General features: G+C 35.6%; 1 protein-coding gene across 1 annotated transcript; it reads right to left on the minus strand.

Annotated features, from left to right (window-relative positions):
* Positions 1-15,518: 15,518 nt before the first annotated feature.
* Positions 15,519-16,361, minus strand: LOC131648739 (uncharacterized). The gene is made up of 2 exons (XM_058918468.1): positions 15,718-16,361; positions 15,519-15,606 (listed from the first exon to the last, which is right to left on the minus strand). Exons 1-2 carry the CDS (start codon positions 16,359-16,361, stop codon positions 15,519-15,521), a joined length of 732 nt encoding a protein of 243 aa, XP_058774451.1.
* Between the last annotated feature and the right edge of the window lie 265 nt (positions 16,362-16,626).

Raw genomic sequence — 16,626 nt, forward strand, 5'->3', positions numbered from 1 at the left:
GCTGAAAAAACCGGGAGATTTTCGGTTCATTTCTCTTCTTCTTTGTGTATTTCTCTTTGGTTGAGTTTGTTTGTATATTTACTTGAATCTTATGTATATTTACCGATTATAATGTTATGTTTAACTTGCTTTACAAATCTGTGTTGATATTATCCTGGATTTTTGCTCTATGCTGGGGATTTGGGGTGCTTTAGAGATAAACTTCTTGAATCCTTATCTAGGATGATAATCTGTTGGTTCTAAACTCTAGAGATAGATTTAGAGCTAGCATTCACTGTGGGTATCTGTACGTAATGCTTTCGTGTTTGAGCGGCGCGCGAGAGATCACTGACGTGAGAATACGGATGTTCTCGTAACTTTGCATTAGAGATAACCTTAGTTGTGAGATGATCTCGTTTGTGCTCCAGAAATGGACGCTTATGTGAGAGATACGTGATAACATAGATGAGTATCGTAGGTTGAGTATAATGGGTTGGTAAGTGTATGTTTGTGAAGAGTGAATATATTTACATTCCTGATAAGTTATTTCTCTTCTAAGAATGTGTTTATTCTTTTCTTGTCTATATCTTTGTTTACTTTTTGCTCATTCAAACCCAAGCTCGAAACCGTAGAAACTGTTGAATGGCATCTCTCCATCTCTGAGGACGATAATTCCCGGATCAATATTTCCAAATCTTTTTGTTGCTTGCCCTATACTGCATTCAACAAAATGGCGCCGTTACCGGGGATGGTTGTTGAATTGCATCGCAATAGTTTTTATGGTTTTGAGCTTTGTATATAACGTATATATTGTATAGTTTCACGTGTATATATTTACTTGTACATGTTTACTTGTTTATGTTCACCATATAGTTACTTTTATATGTTTGCATACAAGTATACTTTGTTGGTGAATGTTGGTGAAACACGTTGAGATCAAAACAGTTCATTATTCAAAATCTTCACTTTTCAACTTGTGAATCCAACATTCACCAATTTTCTCTTTTTGTATGATAATAATTGTATTTGTTCCATTCTTGTATATATGTGTTTGTTTGTGTATATAGTTGTATACTTTCGTTTTTATGTTCGTTTAATCATTGTATATATTTGTACCCGTAACGTTTGTTGAGTGGTTGGTTAGGACACTTTCTTTAGGCTTGTGCGGTGAGACGTCACCATGGCATGATTGGAGGAAGCTACTTTCCAAACACCTAAACAATAAAGGCGTCGAGCTAACGACGTAAAACAAGCGCTTGTTGGAGGCACCCCAATGGTTGTAAAGTTTTGTTTATTTTTATGTTTAAGAGGAATTTAGGTGAAGTGGTGTGTGATTGGAACAGCTGGTGCAATTCTGATTTTTCTGAGTTCTGATGTGCCCACTAAGCGAGATCAGCTCCGCTAAGCGAGCATAGCAGAATTTTGTTTTTCTGCTCTATACCAGTGGGGTTCCCATTCCACCTGGTTCACTCTTTTTCCCACTTTCACCAAGGCTAATTAGTATTATATATTAGTTTTGTTTTTCTAATTCTTTTGTTGGTTGTTTGGATTCAAATTTTGTTCGGTGATTCGAAGATTTTTGAGGAGATTTTCCAAAGCTTGAGTGTTTTAACTTGCGGATGTATGGTAGGATATTATTTTTGAAGTTGTATCATTCAAGGTACTCATTTATCGCTTTCTATAACATAACATGTTTAGGAAAATTTTCATTTGTACAATTACCATACCATTCATTCTTTTGCATTACTTGCTTGTTGATTGAATCACATTAGTTCCCAAACCATAAATGTGAGGAAGCTTTCCATTGTTTACATATATGCTGGAGGCCACAATATTTGTTTTAACTGGATTTTATTATGCTTAATCTTCTGTTTATGTTGATTTTATGAAAGCATGAAAAGGATCAAGGCATTTTGTTTCATTTTGAGCACAACCACCATAGCCAAATAGTCAATTCACCTTGTGAGTGTGTGATCATTTGTTAACCCTTTTGAGCTTTTTGTCAATGTCCATGTTGTTTTTCCTAAATACTTATTTTTGAGTGTTTAGTTCTCATTTTTTGCATGGATGATTGATTCTTTGTTTTCTTGAACCCTCAACCATGATTTTTGGTATGAATTTTTACCTTGCCTTATAAAGTAGGGAGTATTCATATGATTGTGTGGTTGAATTTAAGTTGGGGAGATAAATGGTTGCTACTTATGTGGTTGTTGCTATGTGGTTGAAAAGAAAGAAAAGAAAAAGAAAAAAAATGAAAAAGTTTTGAAAAACAAAAAGAAAAGAAAAGCGAATAATTGTGCTAATAAGTATTGTGATTGGTTTGAGAAACTTGTGGTTAAGGAAGAAGTTTAATCGAGATTTTGTTGCTTAGAACTTTGTGGATTGATCACTCCCTTAGGTTTAGGCAAGTTTTTGTTTCGATTAGCCTTATGACATATCCCTTGTTTGTTAACCAAGCCACATTACAACCTTGAAAAGTCCTTGTGATTCTTGCTTTTGTATCTTCAATGTGATTTTTGGATGAATGCATAATTTAATCTTTTGTTTGCAAGATTGTTGGATGAGTGTTAAAAGTCCTTCACCTTTGTGTGTTCTTCATCCATTGATGAATTTTTGTTAGGTGTGATTCATGATGTGAGCATGTATTGTGTTAGAATGTTTTGTATGCTTTTTGTGCTTAGGATACGTTTCGTTTACATGTTGTCGTTGTAGTATAGTGGTAAGTATTTACTTTGTTTATACGTTTTTGTATTAAACCATACATTTGTTTTTGGTTTTCAAAACTTGTTGATTCACAATTCATTGGTTTATTACTTTCAATTCTTTGATTTATTTGACATTGTTTGAGGACAAACAAAGATTCAAGTTGGGGAGAGTTTGATAAGTACCAAAATGTACTTATTTTGTGTATGTAAATAGTGGCACTTATCGATACTTTTGTTAATACCGTTTGAATAATTTCCCGTTTTGTGTATAAATACGTATACTTTATGAATAATTGTATTTTCATATACTTTTATACCAATTAATAGTTTTCCATTCATTTTATAGGTATTCATGCATCTTTGGAGCATTGAGTAATAAAGACCAAAGGCTAAGCTTCAAGAATGCAAATTCTACCAATTCATCAAAGAATAAGGCTCAAAATAAGGATAATAAAAATTATCATTTTGGTTTCCATTCATTCATTATTGGATAGAGCATTGAATAAGCTTTCCAACGCTTCGAACCGGGCGCAATTCGGAGTTACGGTTCTCAACTTATGGCGAAAACAAGATTTCACTTTTGTTGTCAGTCCGCTGAGCGGAGCTCCAGCGGAGCAAATCAGAGTCTGGATGCAATTTTGAGTCCGCTGAGCGGAGGGGGTCCGCTAAGCGGACCTGCTAAGACAGCAGCTCGTTAAAAGGGGCAAAAATCACATTTTTAGGTTATGGGTTGGGTATTTTTGAGTCCCAACACCATCAACTTCATTCTTAGAGTAGAATTGGCTTAGAAAACAACTTCAGAGGTTGCATAAGGATGATCGGGGGTGGATTGAGCGTCGAACAGAGCTGACAAACCGGGAGATTTTCGGTTCATTTCTCTTCTTCTTTGTGTATTTCTCTTTGGTTGGGTTTGTTTGTATATTTACTTGAATCTTATGTATATTTACCGATTATAATGTTATGTTTAACTTGCTTTACAAATCTGTGTTGATATTATCCTGGATTTTTGCTCTATGCTGGGGATTTGGGGTGCTTTAGAGATAAACTTCTTGAATCCTTATCTAGGATGATAATCTGTTGGTTCTGAACTCTAGAGATAGATTTAGAGCTAGCATTCACTTTGGGTATCTGTACGTAATGCTTTCGTGTTTGAGCGGCGCGCGAGAGATCTCTGACTTGAGAATACGGATGTTCTCGCAACTCTGCGTTAGAGATAACCTTAGTTGAGATGATCTCGTTTGTGCTCCAGAGATGGACGCTTATGTGAGAGATACGTGATAACATAGATGAGTATCGTAGGTTGAGTATAATGGGTTGGTAAGTGTATGTTTGTGAAGAGTGAATATATTTACATTCCTGATAAGTTATTTCTCTTCTAAGAATGTGTTTATTCTTTTCTTGTCTATATCTTTGTTTACTTTTTGCTCATTCAAACCCAAGCTCGAAACCGTAGAAACTGTTGAATGGCATCTCTCCATCTCTGAGGACGATAATTCCCGGATCAATATTTCCAAATCTTTTTGTTGCTTGCCCTATACTGCATTCAACAGTGGCCCACTAATCTTTCCAAACGTAACCGAACCTAATGTAATTTACCTCTATAAAAACTCTTCTTTTCTTTGTCATTGTTTCACACCTTTCCCATAACTCCTTCAACCAACCTCTCATCTTCTTCGTTTCTCTCTTTTACAGCAACAATGTCTCCAACCTTTAACAACATTATTTCTGCCATTCATAAAGAGTTCAAACCTTCGCCTGAAGAATTCCACCAGCATGGCGTTGATCTAGACGAGATGTTCGCCACCCAACACCTGGGACACTATCTTACTATTCTGGAAGGTCCAATATACCCCAACATGCTTGCAGACTTCTGGATGCATGCATCTACTCAGATGGATCAAGAGGGAAAGATCACTATCAACTCCGAAGTTTGTGGTTCTCGTATCATTATCTCTGCAAAACTCATTGCCAGAGTGATGGGGTGTGAGAATGTTGACTCTCTTTGTGATGATCCTTTTAGCCAAACCATTTCTGATGTTCTAAGGAGCATTTTTGCTAGTCCTAACCATACTTTTTCTGCGTTTGTAAGCAGAATCTGGCACCAACTGCTTGTAGGTAACTTTCTTCCACGAAAGGAGAATCAGGAAAGCATAATGACGTGGGACATCCAGTTTATGCTTTATGCTTTGCAGAAACGGAAAATCAACATTCTCCTCACGATCTTCAAACATCTTACTAAAGCTGTAATGACTTCTCGTCATGGCAAACCTTTTTGTCTTCCTTACGGGCGACTCCTATCCCATATGTTTGTCAAATTAGGGATAGCTAGAAGGCTACGCTCAAGAGGGTCTTTTGATGCCTTCGAAGTTGAGAGTCTACCTTTGCTAAACCTGGAGGATTTGAATCTTCGGGTTAATTAAAGGGGCTTTAAAAACTCTGTAGGCCTTTTATTTTATTACCTTTTAGTAATGTTTTAGTGCTATTTTGGCTTTACTATGTTAGCCCTTTTGTAATGTAGGTTTGGATATGTACGTTTCCCCCCTTTATTAATGAAATCTTTTCTGGGTTTAAATGGTGACTTGAATATATCTTCAGCTTTCTTCTTATTTGCTTACTTTGTATTGTGAATCTGTTAAGGGCGGAGCCATTTTGGCGAAATATTCGCCATTTTAGCCGCAACGTTAATCCTTGTTAGCTAAGTTTTCGCAATCTTAACTTCGTACATAACTGGCTTGTACCTTTTTAGGTACTTTCCATTTACTTTTAAGATCCTACGATCTTCTACCAGTTCTTCTATCTCGTAAGCGTTATTCGAAAATACTTTCAAAATTCAAAAAGGGCCTTCCTAATGTGGAGACCATTTACCTAGAGCTTGATTCTTTAGATCCATAGGCAAAATAACTTTCCGAGCTAAATCATTATTAACAAACACTTTACCTTTCACCTTTTTGTTATATGCTTTTGATACTCTTTCTTTTTGCCTCTTTATCATCTCCAACGCTCGCAATCTTTCTTCGTCCAGATCAACCAATTCGTTCATCATCATTTCCCAGTATACGTTTGGGGGAATTTCTTCTTGTCTCTGAATTCTGACTGATTGCAGATATATTTCAACTGGTAGTACTGCATCATGTCCAAACGTGAGCTGAAATGGCATGGTGTTGGTTGCTTCTTTAGGTGATGTTCGACAAGCCCAAAGTGCTTGGTCTAAAGTTTTATGCCAATTCTTAGGTTTCTTTCCTACATGTTTCTTTATCAGACCTATTATTACTTTATTAGAGTCTTCGACTTGTCCATTTGCTTGAGCATAATAAGGTGTAGAAGTAAGTAATTTGAATCCCATTTCTTTCGCAAATTCTTGTATCTTTCGACCAGTAAACACCGATCCTTGGTCTGTGGTTATGCTCTCTGGGATCCCAAATCTATACAATATGTGTTTTTGAATAAATTCGATCACAGCTTCTTGTTCTACGTTGGCTAATGGTATTGCTTCAACCCACTTGGTAAAATAATCTATTCCTACCAATATATATTTCTGGACTTTGGATGAGGTAAGTCGAATTTCTCCAATTAAATCTAATGCCCACCCTCTGAAAGGCCATGGCTTAATGATTGAACTTAATTCATTAGCAGGAGCATGTTGGATACTTGTGTGTACCTGACATTCCTGGCATCCTTTGGCGAATTCTATGCAATATTTTAACATAGTAGGCCAATACATTCCGTAAAGAAACAACAACCATTTCATTTTGTGTCCAGCCTGATGAGCGCCACATGCTCCACTATGTACGTTCGATAGTGCCAAATAGGCTTCTGCTTCACCAAGACATTTCAGCAAAACTCCTTCAAGGGTTTTCTTGAACAATTCATTCCCTATCAAGAAATATGACAAGGCTCTGTACTTCACTTTCCTTTATGTGTCAATCGAAGGATCTTTCAAATAATTGACAATTGGGTTCCTCCAATCTATATCTGCTAGAGAATCTATGTTTAATACTTCGAACTCTTCCTCATTGGCGAAGCCCAACTGTGTATTCTCTAGGTCAGTTGGAGACAACCTTGTTTCCATTGCTTTTCCTCTTACTTCAATTAATTCTTCCAACTTTTCCTTTGACACTTCATACCCTGAAGCTAGTTGTGCCAAGTCATTCGCTTCTTGATTATTTATCCTTGGGACGTGTTTCAAATTCACATATTCGAATTTTTTGAGCAGCTTATTCGTCATGAAAAAGTACATGATCAAATTTTCTTTAATACATTTGTATTCCTTCATCAGCTGCTTTATTACTAATTCAGACTCTCCTTTAATTTCGACTCTAGCTGCCCCCAATTCAAACAAGGCTTCAAGTCCTGCAAGTAATGCTTCATACTCTGCCTCATTGTTGGAGCATAGAGGACCTTCTATTTTGTACTTGAGTTTTGATGGAATTCCTTCAGTAGAAATTATGAGTATACCAACTCCACTCCCCTCTTTGTGTGTTGAACCGTCGAAAAACAACTTCCAAGGTTTCAATTCAACATATAGCTGAGGGTTTTCGACCACTGAATGGTCTACAATAAAGTATGATACGACTTGTCCTTTCATTGCCTTAAGAGGTTGAAAGGTTAAAGAATATTCAGTGAGGGCTAAAACCCATTTTCCAATTCGACTGTGCAATATTGGTTTAGATAGCATGTGTTTAATAACATCAAAATGAGATGAAACATAAACATCAACTGGTTTTATATAATACTTAAGTTTTATACAAGAGAAATATAAACAAAGGCAGAGTTTTTCGATGGCAGTATACCTAGTCTCTAAATCATTAAGTACACTACTTAAATAGTAGATGGCTCTTTCGATGCCATTTTCATCTTCTTACGCTAGCATGCTACCTATCGTAGTATCGGAAGCTGAGATATAAAGTCTTCAATCGCATTACTATTCTTACCAGATTCACAATAATCTACGACCCAATGCAGCATCCTAGCTCATCACACTTATTCCAACAGTCTATCAATCCGAACATCAAGATAACTCCACTTCACAGTCTTCTGACATATCGTCTTTCACTTCTTACAAGTCGTATAACAACAGTGTAACGCAATGCTTCCGCTGCGCAACTCTGATAATTCTTCTTTAAGTCACTGCCTTGTTAAAACTCCATCAACTGTATGGTTCACAATTTTTTTTAATCCAATGCAGACTTTCCTTAATACTCATTTTCACATCGTTGTTTCACTGTTACTTCCAGATCTTTTCCTTACGACATTCGCTTGTACAAAACTCACTACTCCGAATTGTTCATTTCGTCCAACTCATACTCAACCACTCTTCTCATCAAGATACACGAACTGGTGAGCGACTACCTTCACGATATAACACCAATACTCTTTCTCTACTATTAAGATAGCAATACAGATCTATAACATTCAACATGATTGTCATCTACCATTAACAATGGATTAAGGGTGATCAGTTCCCCAATTTGTCAATTAGTATTCGACAACCATAGTGGAGTATAAACCGTCGTTACTTCATAGTAGCGTCATTTCTGGATTTTCACTCAGATCCATTAACACATCATAATCTAATAATTCACTTTGGGTTCTCACAACTCCCATAACCTCCTACTCATTATATCTCGTCGGTGAGACACCAACGTCCAAACATATTACAAAATCCATTTCATAGTCACTTAGCATCACACAATCGTCAAACGTCTTTCCATCTCCAAAATTACTTCTATACCCGTACTTCACAATTCAACTAATCTCAACCAAATTCCTCCTCATGTCAAATTGGTGATAATTTTTTTTTACAATCCTTCTTATGATACAATTCATCTTGTTATCTTTCTGACGCTTCAAACGGAGCTCAAATAGGATGTCCAGAACTCAAGTTATGAATTTTTTTAAAGTTTCCCAACGATTCTGAATTTTGTGACTTGCTTACGGGGATCCCACTCTGAAACTCACTTTTCTTCGACTTAAGCATGTTCCAAACATCCTCTAGTATAACTCCTCATCTTTAAACTCTTTATAACTCGAGAGGTGAATTCTTTCATCGAAATTCCAGTCTTGATATCAACGAGAATACCATTCTTTTCACAGTTACACGTATCTTCAAGTTTCCAACTAGGGCTCGCGATTCACAATACTTCACGCATCGACTACATCTGACAATTACTTATGCGAGTCCAACATATGGTCTACCATAACTTCATTGCTCTCTTACTCTTCAAACATTGGCATTACACACAAAGGTTACTCGCATCAACAACTTCACAGTCCTTAATCGTATTGAACATCGCAGCTTTCTAAATTCTACTTCCCAAAATCATTCTTAACTTCACGTCGCCTTCGAATCCGGTTAACATCCAAAACTCTCAACAACACTTGTATCGTCGCTTATCAACAACATACCAGACTATCTCTCATAACAGAAACCTCTTCGAGAAGAAAGGCTTCTCCCCCACTTATCGTCAAACTACTTCCTGCAACAAAATAACTAAGTACCAATAGTGTTTTACACACATGTCGCGTACTATAGGATAAAACACTGACAGCATTAAACTGTCGCACAAACTCAATAGACTCGACAACTTGGCTGGACGGACCAACCAGGCTCTGATACCACTAATGTAACACCCCATTTCTACCCGACAATTAAAATGCGGAAAATATAAGAGTATTTAAAAATCACTTCATACTATTTAGCGGATACATAGCACTTTCTAAAACAGAATAACTTCTTTTATTAATAAAACAGCGGAGTCATGATTCTCAATTTCTGAATCAAGTAACATCTCAATCACATAAACAACATCATATTAATAAAGCAACTTCACTTAACATATCATCCTAATAAACCAGGATAGTCACAATAAACAATAACATCATAAACTTTATAAATCGTCCCCCCCGAGTGCTACGTATCAGAGCGACAACTGACTCGGTTAACGACAACTAAATCTTCATACTCGAACACCTGCACGTTACCAATATAAAGGCAACGGCGAACAAGAGAAAAGGGTGAGATATCAAATCATATAAGTGAGCGCATGATAAATTGTATATTAGGATCCAGACATATATAGTCATCACATCTCAAGTATTAATATTGCTATACACTTTATACTTTCACTAACTCACAAATCTCACATACTTTTCATCGCACCTCAAGTCACAACACTTCATATTCACATCAATTATATATATACATACATACATATATATATATATATATATATATATATATATATATATATATATATATATATATATATATATATATATATATATATATATATATCACAAGTACAAGTCACATTTATAGTCCCAAAATATCACCGCATATAAATCATACAGACATGCTTAGTTAATCGCATTCACAAATATTGATATCATCATACTATTCATAAAACATCAACTCACATCTTCACATCCTTCCGTCATTTAACAAGTCACAACATATAATCACAAAACATCACAAACTATGAATCACATAAGACACATGGGACATGACTCATGTATATGCATGTGGTACCAATCGGAGCTTCAGCCCCCGTCACCAATTGCCATTTGGCCCGTCATGTTTGCCATAGTTTTCAGGCCGTCATGTTTGCCATAGTTTTCAGGCCGTCACAGAGTATGCATATGGAATGTGACTCGACAAAACAGACAACACAACATACTCATCAAAATCACATATCGTCACGAGGCATAAGCCTATATCACAATCACATTACCATTTATTCGAGGTAATTCACGTCACCATAATATTTCACCTTCATTTAGTCACAAAATCATCATCACAATATATATAACATCACGTATTACCAATCATCACAAACATCGTCATGTTTCGACACATCACGACAAACATATAACTTCACATGTTAACGAAATCATTACAACAAATAAACACATTAAGTCAAGTCAAATTAGTCTTATAATCCTCCATAGGTTAGTCTTTAAATTAACTCACTAATCCATTATCAATTAACCAAAATTATTCACCTAATATTCTCTAATTAATCGAATACATCCCGCGTCACTACCAGTTATCTAATTTACGGTTAAATTCTTAGTATACCGTTATTTACCGACAAACTGAATAATTAATCTAAGTCTAAGTATTTTTCAATTAAAATAGACCAATGGAGATTAATTCAACCATTAATTTAAACGACCGATTAACATCACAATTTCATAAAAAGAACGCCACCAGGTTAATGTGCTAATTAAACTTAGCTACCACGTCAATTTTAATGGGACTGTTTTAAATTACATTTATATTTCATAACTTTGGTTCCATTTCCAATATAATATACTTTTTTATATATATATATATATATATATATATATATATATATATATATATGGAATTGGATCCTCTCCAATTTTTTCTCTCATGCCCTCTCTTATGTGCAATTATGAACCATTAGATTAATCTAATGGTTAACAACAATTGGAAAAAAAGTCATTTAAAGAAGAGAGAGAAATATATTTCATAAGTTATTAGTTAATTTACTATTATAATTAATTCATAGTTACAACATTTGCTACGTGTGTGTATTTTTATATACATACATATTATAACAATTCTTGTTTTTAATTAGAAAATATATTCATAGTTACAACATTTGCTACGTGTGTGTATTTTATATACATACATATTATAACAATCCTCGTTTTTAATTAGAAAATGTATAATAATAAATTAACTAATAACTTATGATTTATAATAAATAAAAAATTTTAATGTATAAGTTATATGTTTACAAATTCTGAATGACTCATTTTTAAATAAAAAAGCTTTAAAATTTTAAAAATTGAAAAAGTAGTAGTTGATATATATATTTTTTTTCATTTTTATGTTAACAATATGAAGAAAAAAAAAGACATTAATTTGTCTTCTTTAGCCACAAATACGTTTTCTTTGTATAATATATTAAAATTATTCTTATTTTTATTTAATAAATAGATAAAAAAATTAATTAGCTAATAAAATTAGTGATAGATAATTTTCTCATTTATAAATTGTACACCTTAACCCCTATTTTTAGGGAATATTTTTATAAAAAAAGTTATACAATGAAAAAGAAAGTTATATAGTAAATAAAAAACGAAAATAGAAAAAAGAAAATAAAAAAAAAAAAAAATTAAAACTGAAATATATTTCTCTCTCCTCTTTAAATGATTTTTTTTTCAATTGTTGTTAACCATTAGATTAATCTAATGGTTCATAATTGCACATGAGAGAGGGCATGAGAGAAACAATTGGAGAGGATCCAATTCCATATATATATATATATATATATATATATATATATATATATATATATATATATATATATATATATATATATATATATATATATATATATATATATATATATATATATATATATATATATATATATATATATAATATGTTTCTCTAATAATGGAAATGTACATGAACGAACAGTAACGAATAGCCACACACATATATGAACATTTAATTAATATTATATGTCTATCTGTGTATGCAAACAATGAGATCACATACACAAACAGCAACAAAATTAGAACACAGAATAATTAGCACACAACACCAACACATTAACAAACTGCCTTCCGTCAATGGCATGCGCCGTCTGTAGCCGTTCAACAATTACTAGTTTTGCACAGTGCCAACGTTTTTATTTCACGACAGCAATTTCAATCAACAGTAACAGATTCAACATAGCAACTCAAATTCATATTACTCAATTTCTAATTTTCCAGCAACAATTAACACAAGCAAATGCAATAAACCTACACACCTAATTCCCCACATACAATTGTTCATGAGCCCCATTATAGGAAAAGAACCCCACCCTTACCTTATTAATGGAAGGAACTCAATGGGTCTCTAATTGCATCTTCAAGCTTCTAGTCTCCCCTTCAAGACATAGCCTCCTTCTCTTCAACTTTTCCCCCAAATGAGAGCACTCCTCTTCTCAATCTCTAAAACCCTATTTTTATTATTTCAATTAGGCTTAGCATATAACAACTCTTCTCTATTATTCTCTACAAATCAATTTAGGCCCAATAAGATAAATAACTCTAATTAACCAATACCTCACTTAATAAAATTTCATCGATATAATAATTCCGACGTACAAATAATATTATTCTTAATATTATTTTCCGACTTCAATTTAATAATTCCAAATGTGCCCTTAAATAACACCGACAATCCAAATCCGACCAATATATCATATTTCCGGTCTAATCTTAATTACTCAGAAAATTCTCAAAACTTCAAATATTATTCCAATAATATTTCTAATACTAAAAATATCAAAACTCTTGATGAAATATCGATCCGCTATCCCGAACTAATACCGACTAAATTGTCTCAAAATACGAAAACTTCACTAAACACTCCGAACGTCTAGATTAAGCGAATAATCGAATTTCCGGGCGTTACATATCCTCTGCCGCCTGGCATGTGCCTATGTTAGCCAGGTTTTTGTCGAAGCTTGCTTTGTTTACTTGATTCACTTATGACATATAGTAACTTTGGTCTCCTTCTATGTTTTTGAATATCCCGTCTTCTCTCCAGATAGTTAACCTTTAGTGCAATGTTGAAGGCACGACAGCGACCCCATGAATCCATTCTCTTCCTAATAAAAGGTTATAGTTCGCCTTTGCTGGTATTACCATAAACATAGTTGGCCTTGTGACTGAACCCACAGTTAGGTTTACTTGGATAACTCCTAACGTATGGCCTACTTTAGACAAAACCATGTTGTGTGGTTTTATGTTTGTACCGAACATCCCAATCCTCTTCAACATATACTGGGGCATTAAGTTCACTGCCCCCCATCAACGAGGACCTTGTTGATGCCTACATTTTCAATCTTGGCTCTTATGTAGAGAGGCTTCAGATGAATCCTCATACCCTGGTCAGGCCTTTCAAAGAAGGCATTTTGCTCTTCGACTGCACCATTATTCAGCATATAATAACACACTGGTCTGTGCTTCACCATTTCCTCTTCGTCTGCCTCTTCGCAATCTTTGACTTCTATCTCTTGATAATACTCATGAGGGAGAACTGATACCACGTTGCAGTTGAGGTTTATAGACGAAACCCCGTCTGAATCGAAGTCATCACTCATCATATCTTCTTCCTTTAGTGGGCTAGATTGCGCTTTTTCTTCAAACTTTTCATTCTCTGAACTGAACAACTTGCAACCCATAGGAGGTTTGCTTGACTTTGCCCCCTGCAATGGGACTTCGTTGTTGCTTCTCCAACTTCTTTTACCTTTGATTCTTTTTCATCCTTCTTCATTATTTGGTGTCTCCTCCATTGAGACCTGGACATTAGATTCTTGCCCTTACAATTCTCGAGTCTGTACATCTCTCGATTGGATGTCTGGAACTTTCTTCCCTATGCCATAGCTGTTCTTCCACCTTGGTCGAAGTTTCGCCATTTATTGTTCCCTGCACCAGCTTGTGTCCATCTGTCCATGGGCACATTTGTCGGGAGTTTAAATGTCACTCTTCGAGCCTTGGGATGAGGGCTATCAGACCTTCTTGAGAATGTTCGATTATCGAACACATATAAGCTGGGGTTGATTCCTTGTGTGTCCCAACCGGTAGAAAATGACACCCTTTCGAACAATTCTTCCATCTGGCTATCATAAATTGCCCCACACCTAGGACACATGATGATTTTTGCTTTCGCCTTGTGAAAGCGAACTAGAAAACTCAAGAGACTTTCCCCAGGATTTGGGTAAACTTTCAGCAACTGATTCTCTTGCCTCCAATGTCCTTGCATCTTGCTCCGTTGGGCCCTTTCATAGTTCGCCTGAACCCTTCGATTCTGCATGATCGAGCATCTTGGACACATCAGCATTCGTCCAACATTCTTCTCATGACACCTCCAGAGGTAATCCTTCAGACTTTCGTTTGCCCTTGGATTTCCACAGTTCCCTTTTTCCTTCTCCTTTACTAGACATCTTTCCACTTCTTCAATTTCAGACAAGGGTTGTCCAACATTCACCATGTTGACTCCTGCTGGGGGAACTTCGGAAATTCTTATTTTTTGGAGTTTCAGCCTGAGGTCTTCAGTGGCCTCACTTGTGTTCTTAATACCTTCAGTGGTTTTTGACTCAAATAAACCTTCAACTTCAGTATCGAAGATCGCATTGTTAGTTAGGCCTTTAGTAGCCTGCTTTCCTGCTGAAACCATTTCCAACTATGTGATATTAGTCTTAGTCACCTCCACCATGTTAACGTCAACGGGTTCAGCGTAATTAGTGTCAGCGACATTAAGGGGATCAGTATCAACCTTCATGTTGTTTTTTCTTTTGTCAGCAAACTTCAAATGACCGTCCTTGATAGCATTTTGAATTAGATCCTTGAAAAGAAAACACTATGAGGTCTTATGGCCCAAGAATCCATGATATTTACAAAAACCTCGTTTCTTTCGCTGTTCTAACGGAGGAATTTTAGAATTAGGAGGCACAATCATCTGGCCTCTTTTACTAACAAACCAAAGATTTCATCACACTTGGTGACGTCGAAGGTATATGTTTTCTTTGGGAATTTGTCATTTTTGTCAGCTTCGACAGGATTTTTCCCATTTGAGGGAGTGAGCAATTTACAAGAATATGGAGGCGCTTCTTTAAATTCGGCCAAATCTATTTCGACTTCATCAAAGCCATATGAATCGTCGAAGGCTTCCACTTCAACATCTTCAGCCTCAACATAGGCCACTCTCTCCTTCTTGTAATTTTTATTTGCTCTGGCCTTTTCAGCTTTCAATCGTTCGACTTGTCGATCTCTATCTGCCAACTGGGCCATATCTCTCAAATATTATGTATCTAACTTCTTTCGAATTGAATAGTCTAAACCTCCTGCAGCCATTTCGAATAATTCATGTTCCGGAATAACTGTGAAACATCTTAATTTCAATAAACGGAACCTATTAAAATAATCATCTATAGGCTCTATGAATTTCCTCTTAATGCTAGCCAATTCTTTCAAACTGATCTTGGTTTGTCCCATGTAAAACTGTTCATGGAACATTCTCTCAAGATGAGCCCAAGTATCTATGGAATTTGGAGGTAAGGTGGTGAACCATGTAAAAGCATTTTTCGTTAATGAACTAGGAAAATATTTAATTCTTAAGTTCTCACTATTCGCTAAGTCACCTGCCTCTGTTAAATATCGGGCTATATGTTCCACGGTTGATTCACTAGTATCCCCTAAAAAATTCGTAAACTTGGGCACTTTGGTACCTCTAGGCAATTCAGTTTGCAAAATATAATCTGCTAGAGGGAAAGTGTAGTTTGGACGTCGAAGTCCAGTATTAAGGCCATTATTAGCCATAATCCTTTCGATCAGGGTTGTTAAGTTATTTTCTGTCGCCATATTGTCTCTTCTAACCCTGTGTATTACTTCATCTGCATTTTGTTCCCTATTAACCATAACTACCCTAGGTTGTTCTTCAGGAACTTCCTGTTGAATAGTATTAGTTCTTCGGTTTTGATTTTCTAAATCTATCACCTGATTTCTTTCCTCCGGCCTTTGCCTAGGTGGTCGAACTGGGTTTAGGATAGGTTCTAAGACTGGTTCGTCTGCTTGAATAACAACCTGGTTGTTTCTTCGTCGGGTAGACGTTTGAGGGGCCCCTAAGAAATCTGCTATACGCCCCATTTATGTGGATATTCGTTGATATGTATCAATATTATTCTGGTTAGTCCTAGTAATGTTTGTTATTAAGGGAGAGAAAATTGAAACCATTTCTTGAGCAAGTTCACCCACCATGTCATGGTTGCTTGCATCCATCTCTTGCCTAAATGCTGCTTGGTTATTTGTGGTTAATGTAGGCATTTGGCCTGATGGGCCTGAATTTTGTACACTTCGACCGACTGAACCTACATTTGGCGAAAAGGTTGCCGTAACAGGTTGGGTGTATGTT

This window comes from Vicia villosa, linkage group LG2 (genome assembly GCF_029867415.1).
Source record: "Vicia villosa cultivar HV-30 ecotype Madison, WI linkage group LG2, Vvil1.0, whole genome shotgun sequence".
NCBI classification, from domain to species: Eukaryota; Viridiplantae; Streptophyta; class Magnoliopsida; order Fabales; family Fabaceae; genus Vicia; species Vicia villosa.